Source organism: Macaca thibetana, chromosome 11, assembly GCF_024542745.1.
Source record: "Macaca thibetana thibetana isolate TM-01 chromosome 11, ASM2454274v1, whole genome shotgun sequence".
Lineage (NCBI taxonomy): Eukaryota > Metazoa > Chordata > Mammalia > Primates > Cercopithecidae > Macaca > Macaca thibetana.
Genome location: NC_065588.1, coordinates 15,726,659 through 15,742,713, shown reverse-complemented (window position 1 = coordinate 15,742,713; position 16,055 = coordinate 15,726,659). Strand labels below are relative to the sequence as shown.

The window sequence follows — 16,055 nt, the reverse complement described above, 5'->3', positions numbered from 1 at the left end:
AACTTAAGCAGTGTAGGCTGCAGAAATTATGCTCAAGTTGGTGAAATAACATCTGCAAAAGAAAGCACTATCTGAAAGGAAAATAAACAAGAGGTATAGAAATTATTCAGGGTGAGTTAAGATTGATAAGCAATGAAATTAAGGAGAGAAATATTTATATGAAACAGCAGAAGCCTTTGTTAGACCTGAAGTTTATTCGACCTTTTCTTGTTGGCTTAGGGAAATTATTTTCCTAGATACATTTAACATGTAATTTGAACATTTTTAAAAAATACCAGGAAATAAAAAAAAATTCAGGCAAAAATTCAGGCAAATATTTAGCACCTGAGAACACATTAAATTTTTCCTATATATAAAATATATAGGAGGCCTATATATATATAAAAATATATATAGGCCTTTTTCCTATATATAAAAATAAAATTTTCTCAGGAGTTGGAAATGTCTGTCATTTTCATTACTTTTTAACTATATTCTTTTTTTTTTTTTTTTGAGACAGAGTCTTACTCTGTCACCCAGACTGGAGTGCAGTGGCGCAATCTCGGCTCACGGCAACCTCTGCTCCCTGTTCAAAAAATTCTCCTGCCTCAGCATCCTGAATAGCTGGGATTACAGGTACCCACAACTACGCCCAGCTAATTTTTGTAGTTTTAGTAGAAACGGGGTTTCATCATGTTGTCCAGGCTTTTCTCGAGCTCCTGACCTCAAGTAATCTGCCCGCCTCGGCCTCCCAAAGTGCTGGGATTACAGGCAGTGAGCCACCGTGCCCAGCCTTACCTATATTCTTTATGGATTAGAGATAGCAAGTATAATATCTTCTTCTGTGAATCACTAGGTGGGTTGATAGTTTTAGTACCTTAAGTAACTTCTAAAGACCAATAGAGTTTTTCAGAGAAAGCTCCCATTTAACATTACTTAGTTTCTTTTTTTTTAATTTTTAAAAATTTGCATATGTTGATGGGATACTAGTGTAATTTCGTTACATGCACAGATTGCATAGTGGTGAAGTCAGAGCTTTCAGGATATTCATTACCTACATAACATACATTGTACCTACTAAATAATTTCCTATCATCCACCCACTTCCCACCCCTTCACCCTTCTGATTCTCTTTACTTGGTTTCAAAACAAATATCTGAATTCCTCCTTTTTGATGATTCCAGGAATATATGCTTTTACTTAGCATTTTTATTTTGTTAGGAGTCATATATTGCAAAATTCTTAGAAAAAGATCAGTACTTTCATTGTGTCATTAATCTTGTTGCTTTTATTCTGAACTCAGGTATGGAACGAAATTCTAAATGTTGAAGGAGCATAAAGGATCATCTAGCCCAGACTCATTTTATAGATAGGAAGCTGGAATTCAGAGGGTATGAGTTACTTTGCTATGGTAACACAATATGATGGCAAGGGCAAGAACTGGGATCCACACCTCTGGACTCCTAATTAAGGGGAAACAACTGGTTTCCTCCCGGTCAGTGAGTTTCCCGTTCAGTTGCGTATAAGTGGGGATGACAAGCCCTCCTGAAAGTCCCTTTGCTTAGAAGACCAACTTTTCCAGAGTCGGCACCTGCTCAGGTATTTAGGTCAGTGCCAGACTTCACAGTCATTGCCCTATGTGTCCATCTTTCAGATTCTTCCAATACATTGGAGAGGATCATGTACCTGCAGAATATGCAGTACCTTATGATGGGCAGGAGAAATGCCTTTAAAGAAGCTTTAAAGTGGGCCAGGCACGGTGGCTTACGCCTGTAATCCCAGCATTGTGGGAGGCATTTGTGGGCGGATCATGAGGTCAGGGTTTGAGACCAGCCTGACCAAAATGGTGAAACCCCCATCTCTACTAAAAATACAAAAATTAGCCAGGCATGGTGGTGCACGCCTATAATCCCAGCTACTTGGGAGGCTGAGGCAGGAGAATCGCTTGAACCCGGCAGGTGGAGGTTGCAGTGAACAGAGATCAGGCCACTGCACTCCAGCCTGGATGACAGACTGAGACTCTGTCTCAAAAAAAAAAAAAAAAAAAAGAAAGAAGCACTAAAGCGGTTTGGCATGCCTCTGGACAGTTGACAAACCATAGTGACACTCAGAAGACTGCAGTGAGGAGGGGTATATTGAGGTGAGGGATTGGTTAGTGTCAGGCCCAGGTACAGAGCCATGGGACCATGGCATGGCTATCACTGAGAGCCTAAATCTGAAAACAATTCTTGCATGGGGGTGCTGGCCATGGAGATATATATCAGAAGAGCAGCACGACAGGTATTGCCCCCTACAAACCGAAAGAACACGCATATGTTTATCTTACAAGAAGTCAATCAAAAGAAACCATCCATAAGCTGCCATCATGACCTTCACTCTTCTCACGGTCCTATTAATGCCCATACTTTCTGTCTGTCATTGTCTTCCTGAAGATATATCCAGACTGAATCCTTCCACTGGCTCCCTGGGTTCCATCTCCTCTCTCCAATCAAGGACATCACACCAAGTCTCACCTCTAACTATCCTCCGTCAACAGTTTTCTCTGTTTTGTTGAATCATTTTGCTTAGCCTACAGACAAGCTGCTTTCAGTCACTTAAAGAAAACAAAATAAAAACAAAAAACTAACAAACACTCTTGGATTCTTCTATCCTTTAGCTCCTGTGCATTTTCTCTCCTTCCCTTTATAATATAATCCTCAAAGGTTTTGTTATTCTAGTTATTTTATGGTTTTCTCCTTTCATTCTCTTTGAACATCTTTTAATTAGATTTTTTTTTCTGTCACCATGGCACCCAAATACCTCTCTCAAAATCACCGGTGACTTCTGGGCTGCTAAAATCGGTGGTCAGTTCTCATTCCTCATCTTACCAGATGTTTTCACAGGTTTGACCTGGGCAATCTCCATTCACTGAGGCGCTCTCTTCCCTTGGCTCCTGGGACAGGACACTTTTCTGTGCTTTTCCTTGCTTCCCTGGCCAACACTCCTCAGTCTCTTTTGCTGGATTTTACTCACTATCTCCACATCTTAAAGTTGGAATGGCCCAGGGCTTAGTTCCTGGATAGCATTATTTTTTCTTTATTGAGTCTTTGTTAACTCATCACATCTGTCTCCTTCCTACACTCAAATTTATATTTTCAGTCCTGAAGTCTTCACTGAATCCAAGCCCTTTTATCTAACTGCCTGCTCAGTATTTGTTATTTAATGGTTTCACAGGAACCTTCAAAATGTTGGCCCATCCAGACCTGAATTTCTGACGTTGCCCCCCAACCAGCCTCTCCCATAACCTTTTCCAAGTAATAAATAAAACCTCTGTCTTTCCAATTGCTCAGGCCCCAAATCTTGGTGGGTCTCTAGGCTTCTTTTATTCATTCATAGACAACATCTAAGTCCATCAGCAGATTCTCTCAGCAACACCTTCAAAATAAATTTTGAATCTGACCACTTTTCATCTCCTGTGTGGTTCCCAGTCTGACCTAAACAAGTATAATCTCTTATCTGGACAGACTCAATGTTCTTTAAACTTGAAGGTGATCATGTAATTTATCAGAAGTGTCCACACAGGAACATTTTTGGGGCAGAAAAGCCTTGCCCCAAATCCTAAAGAGGATTACTGCCTTTTAACTAATCCATAAGAAGTGTAAAGTGGGATTGTCTAAGGCAAGAGGGATGTATGGTCATATTACCTAGTCGGTTCCCTCCTGCCCTTATCCTTGCTCTGAACAATCTGTTATCACCAGAGTGACACAGTGCAACCCGTTAGGTTATGTGCTTCTGCTTAAAGCATGCAACAGAGATTCATCTCACTCACAGGAAAGTGTCTTTTCAATGACCCTACGTGCTCTGTTCCCTTGCTACCTCTCTGCCCAATTTCTATGACTCTCCACTTTGTTTGTTCCACTCCAGCCACACTGCCTGCTTGCCTTTCCTCGAACTTGCCAGGAACACTACTGCCTCCAGAGCTGTGCACCTGTAGTTCCCTCTGCCTGCAGAATCTCATCCCAGTGATCTCTTTGGCTTACTCCCTCATTTCCTTTAGGCTCTGACTCAAACATCACCTTCACAGTGACACTTATTCTACTCCCCACAAAAATAGCACCCATCCCCCATAGCGCTTCCTATCCTCTTTTCCTCTTTCACTTTTCTCCATAACACTTATCACCATTTAACATTCTTATATTTATGTTTATCATCTCCTTTTCTCCATTAGAATGAGAGTTGACATTTTTGTCAGTTTTGTTCATTTCTGTGTGCTCAGAACCAAGAAGAGTGTGTGGCATATAGTAAATGCTAAATAAATATTCGATATTCGCTGATTTACAGGATAACTTTTTTTTTTTTTAAAGTATAAGACCTTAAGCATTTTATCAGCTTCTTTCTAGCTGACTGGCGGCCTACAGATTTCTATATATCTATCTCTATATCTGTATTTGAGTGAGACAGAGAGAAAAAGCCTACTATCCCCCAAATACTTAACATTTCAAAGTATTTTGATTTTTTCCTTGTCCATAGCCAAGTTATGTTTTAAGGATTTCTAATCTCTATAAAAGTTTCTATGACTGAGATTAAGAAAATCAAGCCAATGTCCCTAAGACCAAATTCCAAAAGAGGAACAGAAAGTCACAAAAGTGGGTGTGAGGCTCCTCCCTGTTCTGTGAAATGTTTTAATAGAAAAATGAAGTTTGTAGGAAAAAGAGCACACCTCAGTCTAGGAAAATAGAAGGAGCAGATGGATAAAAAGTACGAAATGACTGTTTCTGGACCAAGACCTAACAATGGATAAAGCGTGTCATATTTCTCTAAGCGCCAGCTTGTTCAAATGAGGACACAGTACTGAATTATCTCCAAGAGCTCTCCTAGCACTAAAGTTATATGATTCCTTATCTTGAACATGCTCAAACATGTCTGTGGTCAGGATAAAGCAGAAATTTGATGACAGTGGTGTGCAATTCTGGTTTTTTTGTTTTGTTTTGTTTTCTCTGATCTCCTTAGCTTTTCCTTTCCACTCTCTCTTTCTAATTCTTCCTGCTAAGCTGAATTTCTAACTGCTGGAGTGGTTCTTCCAGACTCAATCCAGGGCTTCTCTTTTCTTCTCTATCTTTATTTACTACTTGGTGATTTCATCCAGACACTTCCAAATTTATATTTCCAGCCCAGAATTCTCCCCTGGCCTTCACATCTGCACCAGGATATCCAATAATCATTAAAAAAAATTTTTTTTACATCAAAGAAGAATCCTTGATTCTTACTTCACCCTAAATGTCCTCCCTCTGTAGTTTTACTAGTCATCTCAGTCTCAGTAAATTGCACCACCATTCATCCTAGTTGCTCAAGAGTGAAGTCTGGGAGTCATTAATTTCCCTTTCCCTCACTTCCTGTTTCTGCCCTATCAGAAAGTTCTGTGGCTACAACCTCCAAAAGAGCTCCTGAATTCTGTCCACTTCTCTTCATCTCCATTACAACCACTGTAGTCAAAGTTACCATCACTCTCTTGCAACCTCTTTGAATTAGAATATTATTTTTAAAGCTGGCACAAATAGCCCCTTAATCAGTTCCCTACTTTCATTGTTGATACAGTAATCCCTTTCTCATTAAGCAACCAGAGGGATTGTTTTAAATGTAAATCGGATTATTTAAGTTCTCTAAATGTCCCTTCATTACTCTGAAAATAATATTCCAACTGCATGCCTTCAAAGACCTACACTCAAGCCTGCCTTTTCCCTCTGCCTGGCATCCTCCTTCTTGGCCTTTTCATGGCTGGTTCTTCTTGTTATCCATGGCTTTCTCAAAGAAAGCTTTGACCACATAGTCATTCTGCACCACATTTCCTTGTTGCAGAGCACTGTACAGCACTTACTACCATCTTCCCCTTCACTAGATCATAAGCTCCTTGTGCACAGAAAGTGAAAGCAGCACTCTGGGTTCATTACCATCACTACTACCACAAGTAGTCTGGCATCTGAGTAGTAGTTAGAAGGTTCTCAATATGTATTAGTTAAATGGATTGATGAATGGACATTCTATTACCAGAGAGCTATTTGTCATGTATCCAACACGTCTCATTCTTCTTTTTTTTTTTTTTTTTTCCCTTTCTTTTTCTTTTTTTTAAGGTTGGGAAACTGATTCTCTTATGTAGACTTAGCAAGTCCTCTTAAAGTTGGCCCAGGGATCCAGGTTGATTCACTAAAACTAGAAAATACGATTGGTTACTGGTTGAAGCCACAGTCATGTGCAGACCAATGAGTTCTTGTAAAATGACAAGTCCTAGAGGCAGGTTTGATTGATATTTGTAATGACTGACTGCCAAAGTGACCTGTCGTCACACACCACCAAAGTATCATGAAACTGCTGGCAACCTAAAATTCCTAATGGGATGGTCGGTTCAACATCCTAGGGAAGGCATCATTATTGGTGCATGTCTTTTTGTGGATGTTTATTGATGATACAATATTGAGAATTATTGGCAACTGTTTTGAGGGCTTTCTATCCTTGCACATGACATCTTGGATTAATTTATATGATACTGGACTCACTGGTAGTTTGGTTTCTTTCCATAGAGGCAGAACCTACCCTCCATGACACAGGAGTCATTCAGAGGCATTCTAAAGAGGTCTTTATTACAGATAAATTGCACTGCAGGTTAGTCCAACCTATTTTGGCCCTAGCTTTAACAACGGCATTCTGATTCAAACATGCTCTGAAAAATCTGTGTGCCAAAGTTGTGTTTTTCTGTAAAGGAGAATGACTATGACTTCTATATATATCAAAATGAATGCTGTGAAGAAACATAAAACAACTAGAATGAAAGTTCTGTAAACACACACACACACACACACACACACACACACACAACCTGCAATTCAGGTACTACTAAAGCAAGATATTATTTCACTTCTCTGAAAGGTGAAACTTGTTCAGATTAAATATTAACTGGCATACTATGTTCTGAGGTCCGCAATTTCAATTCATTCAACAGTATCTGTTAAGCAGTTATATGTGTTCAGGCATTGTGTTATACAAAATGGAAAGGGCTTATACACACAATAACATGATTAGTAGAACAGATCTTTTGACCAAAGGATAAAAACCAACATTGTTTTCAAGAAAATAAGAAAGGCATTTCATATACAGATTGTCTTGTCTACAGAGAGGAATAACATAGAAACAATATTCCATTTGATATTTAAAATACCAATAAGAAAAAGCTTATTAATTCTAAGGGTTATATTAACTAGAAATAATTTCCATGAAAACTAACCTTTCCTTCTTGTAAAGTTTAAAGAAATTTTCCAAGCTGGTTTACATAGTCCATTCTGTTATCAGGGAGACATGGAGACTCCAAACATTTTGATAAGTTTGGGAAACTATCATGGTTTTAACTCACAGTCCTATGTAGGTACAATTGTACCAGTTCATGACTTTGACTTATATTCCTGAGGCACCATAGACCATGATGTCATATAGAAATTTCAGTGAAGTGTCCAATAGGCCCACTAAATGCTACTTTGATAAGACCACCTCTGAACTTAAATTTTAAGGGAGACTGAAAAACCAAATGAGTTGGAGAAAGCTGCTAGGATCTGAGAAACACTTAACAGCTTCCTGTAATAGTAAAGCTTGGAAAAAGGAAGACGTTGGGAATGTGAGCACAGTTTTCAAGTAATTACAGTTACCTGGAAATGAGTTTTTGAACGATCCTTTACACTCACAGAGGGCAGAGTCAGAGATAATGGTTAGAATTGGTACACAGGCAACTTTTTTCTTAATAGAAAGATTATGCAAAGTTGGAAGTTGGTGCTCTCCACATTCATAGAATTTAAGTATAGACCACAAGGGAGGAAGAACAGATTGCCTTCAGTGCAGGAAAGATAAGAGGCTACCCTTGATCCTCAACTGAAGCACTAGCGCCCCCTTGAGGGTGTTTGGAAGTTTGGAGGAATGTTTTTATTAGTCACAACAGAGGGAATTAGCTAGCTGTTCTTTTGTGGTCAGGACTTAGAAATGCTAGCTGTCCTGGAATTATTAAGAGGACACCAAATGAAAAATTGTCCCATGTCCCACAACCCACATGACTTCCAAATGTCACACCAGAGAAAATCCACAATGTGTAAATTGCAAGTACTTCACTACATAGTATTGGAAGTTTTTAAAAAGGAATTAAGTAAAATAATTTAGAAGAAAGTTGTCATGAAAAGGCATATTTAAATGAAAATAAGATAATATTTAAAATTGTAAATTATTCAATAATATAATTTTGACTTCCATAGTGTCGAATCAATACATCACATATTTCCAAATTACCTGTACAATTTTAAAGTATTTCAGCACAAAAACTTAGTTTTTGTCATGGCAAATATGAGACAAAGAAATTTAAGACTCAGTGACTTATGCATTGAGTTCTGGAGAAATGCAATTACTGGGTAAATTGAAGAAAGACCGTATTTTTTGCTTTTTAGATTTTCTGAAAGTTTTCTCAAAGTACATCACTGTCAACAATGCTACCCATGGTATTTAAGCTACTAATAAAACAACCGTGAATTAGTCTTTACTTACAGCTGCTAATATGAACACATGTAATAACAGAGATGAGACTGCTATGGACAGATTCAGACACAAAAATTAGCAGACATCTTAAAAAATGATGTTACTAAATTGCATTAACTATATGGAAAACACTTTTATTACCATTTGATAGACTTAATTTTTGAAATATGGAAATTATAAAATCTCTGCTGTGAAAATTACATATTGAAATTATGCATTTAATTTTGGGTTGCCACTCTTTCAGTCATACTGCCTCTAAAGGTCTACCACACAACTTTGTGTCAATCTATCCTCCATTGTCTGTGGCAGATTTTAGGATACTGTCTTCAAGTTTCCCTGTAAGTATCAGAAACTAAACGTATACCGCAATAAATGGTCAATTTTTGAATGTAGAAGATGTGTTTTGTGTTACACAGTCACTTTCCAGTTGTATGTCATACGATAAAGAATTATTTTGACATTACACTACACAAAAAGATCCAGTTCATTTGCAAGAATGTTAAAGTATCTGTTTTTCCTCATCCACAGCCTATTATTTTTCTTGGCAGATTATCTTACAGAATGAATTTGGAAGTATTCCTTCCTATTCAACTTTTTTGAAGAGTTTGAGCAGGATTGGCATTAGTTCTTTAAGTGTCTGGTGAAATTCACGGATCAAACCATCAGGACCTGGGCTTTCTTTGGTAGGAGACTTTATTATGACTTTCATCTCATTGCTCATTATCGGTTCGTTAAGATTTTCTCTTTCTTAATGGTTCAGTCTCGTTAGGTATGCTCAGGAGTTTATTCATTTCTTCTAGTTTTCCAATTTGTTGGTTTATAGTTGTTCATAGTAGCCTCTAATGATTCTTTGTATTTATGAGGTCTCTTGTTATGTCTACTTTTTTGTTTCTGATTTTATTTCTTTGGGTCTTCTCTCTTTTTTTCTCAATCTAGCCAAAGGTTTGTTGATTTTATCTTTTTAAATAACCAACTTTTTGTTATGTTGATCTTCTGTATTTATTTTTAGTCTCAATTTCATTTATCTGCTCTGACCTTTATATTTCTTTCCTTCTACTAATTTAGTGTTTGGTTTGCTTTTGCTTTCCTAGTTCCTTGAGGTGCATCATTAGGTTGTGCATTTGAACTTTTTACTTTTTTATATTAAGGGCATTTATTGCTAGAAACTTCCCTCATGCTATGGCTTTTGCTGTATCCCACAGATTTTGGTATGTTGTATTTTCATTTTCATTTGTCTGAAGAATTTTAAAAATTCTTTTCTTAATTTCTTCATTGACTCATTTGTTGTTCAGGAACATGTTCAATTCCCATGTGTTTGTGTATTTTTTGAGGTTTCTCTTGTTATCACTTTCTGGTCTTATTCCATTGTGGTCAGAAAAGATACTTGATATTATTTCTACGTTTTGAATTTGTTGGGACTTGTTTTGTGTGCTAAGATATGATATATTCTAGAGAATGTTCCATGTGCAGTTAAAACAATGTATATTCTCTAGCAGTTGGGCAAAATGTTCTTTAAATGTCTATTAGGACTATCAGGTCTCATGTGTAGTTTAACTCTGTTGTTTCTTCATTGATATTCTGTTGGATGATCTATATGTTACTGAGAGTGGGGTGGTGAAGTCCCCTACTATCATTGTAATCAAGTCTATCTGTTCCTTTAGATCAATTAATGTTTACTTTATATACTTAGAAGCTCCAGTGTTGGGTGTGTAGATATTTATAATTGTTATATCCTCTTGCTAAACTGATCTCTTTATCATATAGTAACCCTCTTTGTCTGTTTTTACAATTTTAGATTTGTGGCCTGTTTTATCTAACGTAAGCATAGCTACATCTGCCTTTTTGCTTGTTTGTTTTCCAGTTGCATGGAATATCTTTCTCCACCCCTTCACTTTCAGTCCCTGTGTGTCTTTACAGGTGAAGTGGGTTTATTAAAGGCAACATATAGTTGGGTCTTATTTTTTTATCCATTCATCCACACTGTGACTTTTAATTGAGAATTGAGGCCATTTACATCCAGTGTTATTACTGCTAAGTACAGATTTACTACTGCCGTTTTGTTGCCTGTTTTCAGGTTGTTTTGAGAATCGTCTCTTCCTTTCATTCTTTGTGGTTAAGTGATTATTAAGTGCTATGTATTAATTTGTTGTTTTTTATTTTTAATTCACTGATTATATGATTTTGTGCTGTGCTTACCACGAGGCTTATAAAAAATCTTATAGATATAACAAGTTTATTTATTTATTTGTTTATTTTTAAGATGGGGGTCTTGCTCTGTCACACAGGCTGGAGTGCAGCAGTGTTATAATCACAGCTCACTGCAGCCTCAACCTCCGGGCTAAAGTGATCCTCCTGCCTCAGCCTCCCAAGTAGCTGGGACCACAGGCATGTGTCACCATACTCAGCTTTTTTTTTTTTTTTTTTTTTTTTTTTTTTTTTTTTTTTTTTTTTAGTAGAGATGAGGTCTTGAATTCTTGGGCTCAAGCGATTCACCAACCTTGACCTCCCAAAGTGCTGGATTACAGGCATGAGCCACCATGCCTGGCCATAACAAGTTACTTTAAAGAGATGACAACTTATCTTAGATCACGAGCAAAAGAATAGAAAAAAGCAAAACCACCACACCCAAAAATTTACCTTTTAACTTCATTTCTCTCCACCCCCCAGTTTTGACTTTGTTGCCTCAATTTACATGCTTTACATTACCTGTCTCTTAACAGGTTGCTGTAGCTATTATTGTTTTTAAAAGATTTGTCTTTTGGGCTTTATACCAGAGTTATGGATGGATTGTACACCTCAATTACAGTAATAGAACATCGTGGGTTGATCCATGTATTTAATTTTCCCAAAGGTCTAATACCTTGAAAAGTTTTCTTTTTACATGTGTCCTTTTCTCTTAGATTGAATAACTCTCTTGCATTTATTGTACGACAGGTCTAGTAGTGGTGAATTCTTTCATCTTTTGTTTTTCTGAGAAATACTTTATCTTTCCTTCATATTTGAAGGACAATTTTGCTGGATACATTATTCTTGGATGGCAGTTTTTTCTTTGAGCACTGTGAAAATGTTCTTCCTCATAGCGTGTACAGTTTGTTGCCAGATGAATTGCAGCTTGTTACCTGTTATTTGCTCCTTTTCTCTTGATACTTTCAGGATCTTCTCTTTGTTCTTGACCTTTGAGAGTTTTATTATTATCTGCTTTGGGATGATCTTATTTGAGTGGTATCTGTTTGGTATTCTCAGACCCTCCTGAACCTGGCTAATTATATCTTTCTCAAGTTTTGGAATGTTTTCTATTATTATTTTTTGAGTAAACTTCCTTGCTCAGCTCCCCCTTGAATACTAATAATTCTTATGTTTGACCTTTTAAGGTTTTTTGTTGTTGTTGTTGAGATGGAGTCTGGCTCTGTCGCCCAGGCTGGAGTGCAGTGGCACGATCTCAGCTCACTGCAAGCTCCACCTCCCGGGTTCATGCCATTCTCCTGCCTCAGCCTCCTGAGTAGCTGGGACTACAGGCTCAGCCACTATGCCAGGCGAATTTTTTTTTTGTATTTTTAGTAGAGACAGGGTTTCACCGTGTTATCCAGGATGGTCTCGATCTCCTGACCTCGTAATCCACCCACCTCGGCCTCCCAAAGTGCTGGGATACAGGCATGAGCCACCTCGCCCGGCCTTTTTTATATGTCTTACAGGCAGACTTCACTTACTTTTAGTCTTATTTTTCTTTTTGCTCTTCTAATGGTGTGTTTTCAAATAGGCTTTGAGCTCCCTGAATCATTCCTCTCCTTTGTCCATTCTGCTGTGATGAGTTTTTCAGTTCAGCAAACATATTTCCCAGTACCAAGATTTTGTTTGATTTAAAAATTTCTCTGATAAATTTCTGAATTGCTTTTCTGTTTTTTCCTGGACATCACTGATTTTCCTTAAACTGGATTTTGAATTCTTGTTCAGAGAGCTCACAAATCACCATCTTGTTAGGGTCAGTCGTTGGATTTTCGCTTTGTCCTTTTCTGGGAGGGGGGTCACAGTTACCTGTTGTTGTTTCTTATGGGCATAGATCTATGTCTTTGCATTAAAGAATTAACTAGTCCACTTTCCTATGTCTGCCTTGCCTTGTTTTGTCTTTATTGGCTATATTTGCTTTGCAAATCTTCACCACTAGATCACTGCCTACATGTCAGCTCTAGGTAGCACCTTAAATCCAGATTTGCCTTGGCTCTGCCTGTCCTGAGAAGGAAAGGTCTTAAAGGAATTATCCTGGCAGTGTGTCAAAGTTGGCTGGGGGGCTCATGCCCAAGGGACCTGTGAAATAAACCTACAGTATGGTGCTGTGGAACAGCCACTCTGATTTGGTGTCTCCTTTGGCCAAGTTACAGAGCAGAGTTGCTGGGACTGGGAATGGTAGTTCCACCTCACCTCTTTGTTTCTGCCTATCCTCAAGCTATTTCTCCCTTCGGGCAGTCGCAATGCTTCCTGTGGCTTAAGGCAAGGACAGATAATCCTGCCAGGGGAACACAACATAGTGGGGAAACTAGTTGACTACCTCAACCTCACTTTTTCTAGTGTAGAAACATGAGTTGGCAGAAGATTTTCTGCATACTTGTTGCCAGGCAGAATCGCGGGGGAGGTGTCATGAATGTGGAAGCCTGATTCTCCTACCATCTGCCCAGAGTTTTTTCACTTCTCTATGGCTCTGGAATCTGTTTCATTCTCGTATTTGAGTTCTGGGTTGTTTCTGGCGAAAAACTCAGAGCTGTATATTTGCTTTTGGTTTTCCGTTGAGTAGAGGGGAGTGAAGCCAGCTTGCTTCTATGCTGCCATTTATAAACTTTTGGTGTGTTGTCCCTACTTTAATTAAAATTATTTCCATCTTTCTCTCATTATATGACAATATAGCTCATCTTTGAGTACTTATCTTAACTCTAGTTTTTATTCTAGGATCTACCTGTATCTATGCTTGTTTAGTTATTTGTTATTAATTAATTTATGTTAAATTGTTCATTTCTTAGCTTATTTTTATACTTCTTATATAAAAGACTAGTAATCTTTTTTATTTCTTGTAAACCCCAACTTATTCATTTTAATTATATTCAGGCATCAGGTAATTTCATTATGTCTTTTAGAGTAGTTGTGTCTGAACATATACATAGGGAATCCATATTATTTTATTATAAATTAGTTTCTTTTTGTCTTGATTTTATACTAGAGTTAGGAAACTATATAAAATTTAAAAAATCAATATGTAGATTTTAAAATCCATTACTATTTAAGATAATAAAGAGGGTATTACATAATATTACATAATATTAATATGAAAATAAAATGTTGTCTTATAGGGTTGTGAACACTGCATTAGATAATCTCTAATGTGCTTCCATCTCCAAAATCCTATGACTACCTGGTTTCTTTAACCTTACCAAGAATAGTGAACACCACTGTTTCCCAGAACAGTATGTATCCCACTCACAGAAACTTGTACCAAGTTGAACATACTCTTTTGCTAGTACAAATGTCCATTTTCTACTCATAAAAAATTAGCCATTTTTCTGTTATTATTTCATTGAATTGAGGAGGTCTTGCTGAATCAAATGATGCAAACATTAGTTATCCCAACATGATTATTTCACACCCATCTCTGTGTCCTCTTCTTACCTAGCTTGACAAGGCGGAGCATGGAGGTATTACTTCCTCTTTCAGTACAAGCGGTTACTGAGAGGTTGTAGATGTCGCCTGGAGGCAAGCTGAGAATTGCAGTCATGACATTGCGTGTTACCTGCAAGATCATCAAAATCGAGGGTTTAAACTTTTAGTGAATGAGTCAGTGCACCACCCCAAAAAACTAAAGGACTATAGCAGACACATTCCCTCTCTGTTCTATGCTGCACTCTGCAATTTATTATATTATAGATACATTATATCTTCTGAAAATTTTATAAATTCCTCAGTTGGGCCCAATGCAAGGTAGCCTTAACAATGCATTATATACATCAGAACAATTTTGTGATTAATTCCCTTATTTGGAATGGGTCTCATTCTGACATTTTCTCATGTATTCATAACAGGTTTTAGAAAAGAAAATTACTGAGTTGCTACTGATACGTACATTCTAAGAAATTTAAAAGAAACCTACCCATATCTGTAGACGTGTGGCTTCCTACCTAAGGGCCATTGTTATTTCCCATCTTCTCCTACAGCTAGAGGGGACGATGTGACCTAGCTCTGATCAGTGGATTTTAAGTAGAAGTCACATGGACAACTTATAGTTCAGTTCATATCCTGTAAGTGCTGGGCTCCCACATCCTCCCTTTTCTTTTCCCCTTCCTGCAGGCTGGAACATGGAGGTAATGATGATAAAGGTTTATCTCTAAAGACAAGGACTGTGCAAGGTGGCAGATGGAACAACAAAACAGAATTTGCCTCCCTGGACGACCCCTTAAAGCAGAAGTTCCCGGTTAGTCCTGTGCTTTAATGGGAGAGGTATAAACTTCTATTTTGTTTGAGCCACTCTCCTTTTGTTTGTTTCTTTATTACAGTAGTTTAGTCTGTACCCTAATCAATAAACATCAAAAAGCATATTTTGGAGAAAAGAAGTCAGTAGTCCCAAAGTCCCCAAATCTTTAGGTGTTGGTGATATATGGGAAAAATGGGAAATATGTTAATTGTAGTTTTCTTGAAAATGTTTGGCATCCTGAAGAAAAAGCTGAAATCACAATTCTAAATATAAATGAAATCAATAGTTGCAGTTCTTACAGCTCACTGTTAAAGATTAAATGGTAAGCTCTATGAAAGGAAGAATTTAATTTTTGTTCACTGTCTTATCTCCAGAGCCTAAAACAGACAACTGGCATGCAAACATTTGATGCGTCAATAAATGATTGCTTAGTGGTTTTCAATAGTTCATAAAACTAAATTTACAGACACCCAATACTAGCATTCAAAGAAACATACACTCTTTTTAATTTTCTTTTTTCCTTCTGCAACAACCATCCAGTGAAGCATTCTAGAATGGGACAAGTCCGTTGTATCATCCCCATATGTCCAACTGATATATAACAGACTGTTGAAATATTCCACAGAAGTGATTTCTGGAGCCACTGGGGCTACAAGGGAGAAACAAGGCACAATTTAGTATAATAGACAGATAAATAAATTACTTACTAGTAGAGCATGAAATCCTACATAGAGTCAACTTAGCGAATTAGAATTCACAGCACACGATAGTCTTGGTAACTTCAGGACCTCTCATTAACAGTGAAGGGTGGTGATACAGGATGGGCACTTGTTTTATGGGATCCCACATCTTGTAAATCTAAGATACAAGACACCCAGACCCATCTGTACGTGAGGATATCAAAGTCTTTTATATAAATTTCACCATTACAAAATTCCTAAAAAGTTCACTTATTTGGGTATATTTGTTACATCAACCAATTAATATTAATAGGCATCAGTGGAGTTATTATTCAAGTAGGATTAAATAACTTAGAGTCCTGTAAACTAAGTCTCTTTCATTTACTTGCAGCAAAGACGTTTAT

General features: G+C 37.4%; 2 protein-coding genes across 3 annotated transcripts in view; one reads left to right on the top strand and one right to left on the bottom strand.

The window, feature by feature from the left end:
• MGP (matrix Gla protein) overlaps nucleotides 1-16,055 on the top strand; it is an 836,939-nt gene that overhangs the window by 165,249 nt on the left and 655,635 nt on the right. The window lies entirely within an intron of this gene.
• The window catches only part of PTPRO (protein tyrosine phosphatase receptor type O), a 272,722-nt gene that overhangs the window by 59,408 nt on the left and 197,259 nt on the right, over nucleotides 1-16,055 (bottom strand). For both annotated transcript variants that reach the window (XM_050749472.1, XM_050749473.1), the window contains exons 11-12: nucleotides 15,469-15,620; nucleotides 14,173-14,293 (exon numbers count right to left, since the gene is read on the bottom strand). In XM_050749472.1, the coding sequence (XP_050605429.1) occupies nucleotides 14,173-14,293; nucleotides 15,469-15,620 (273 nt within the window). The remainder of the gene's footprint in view (nucleotides 1-14,172; nucleotides 14,294-15,468; nucleotides 15,621-16,055) is intronic.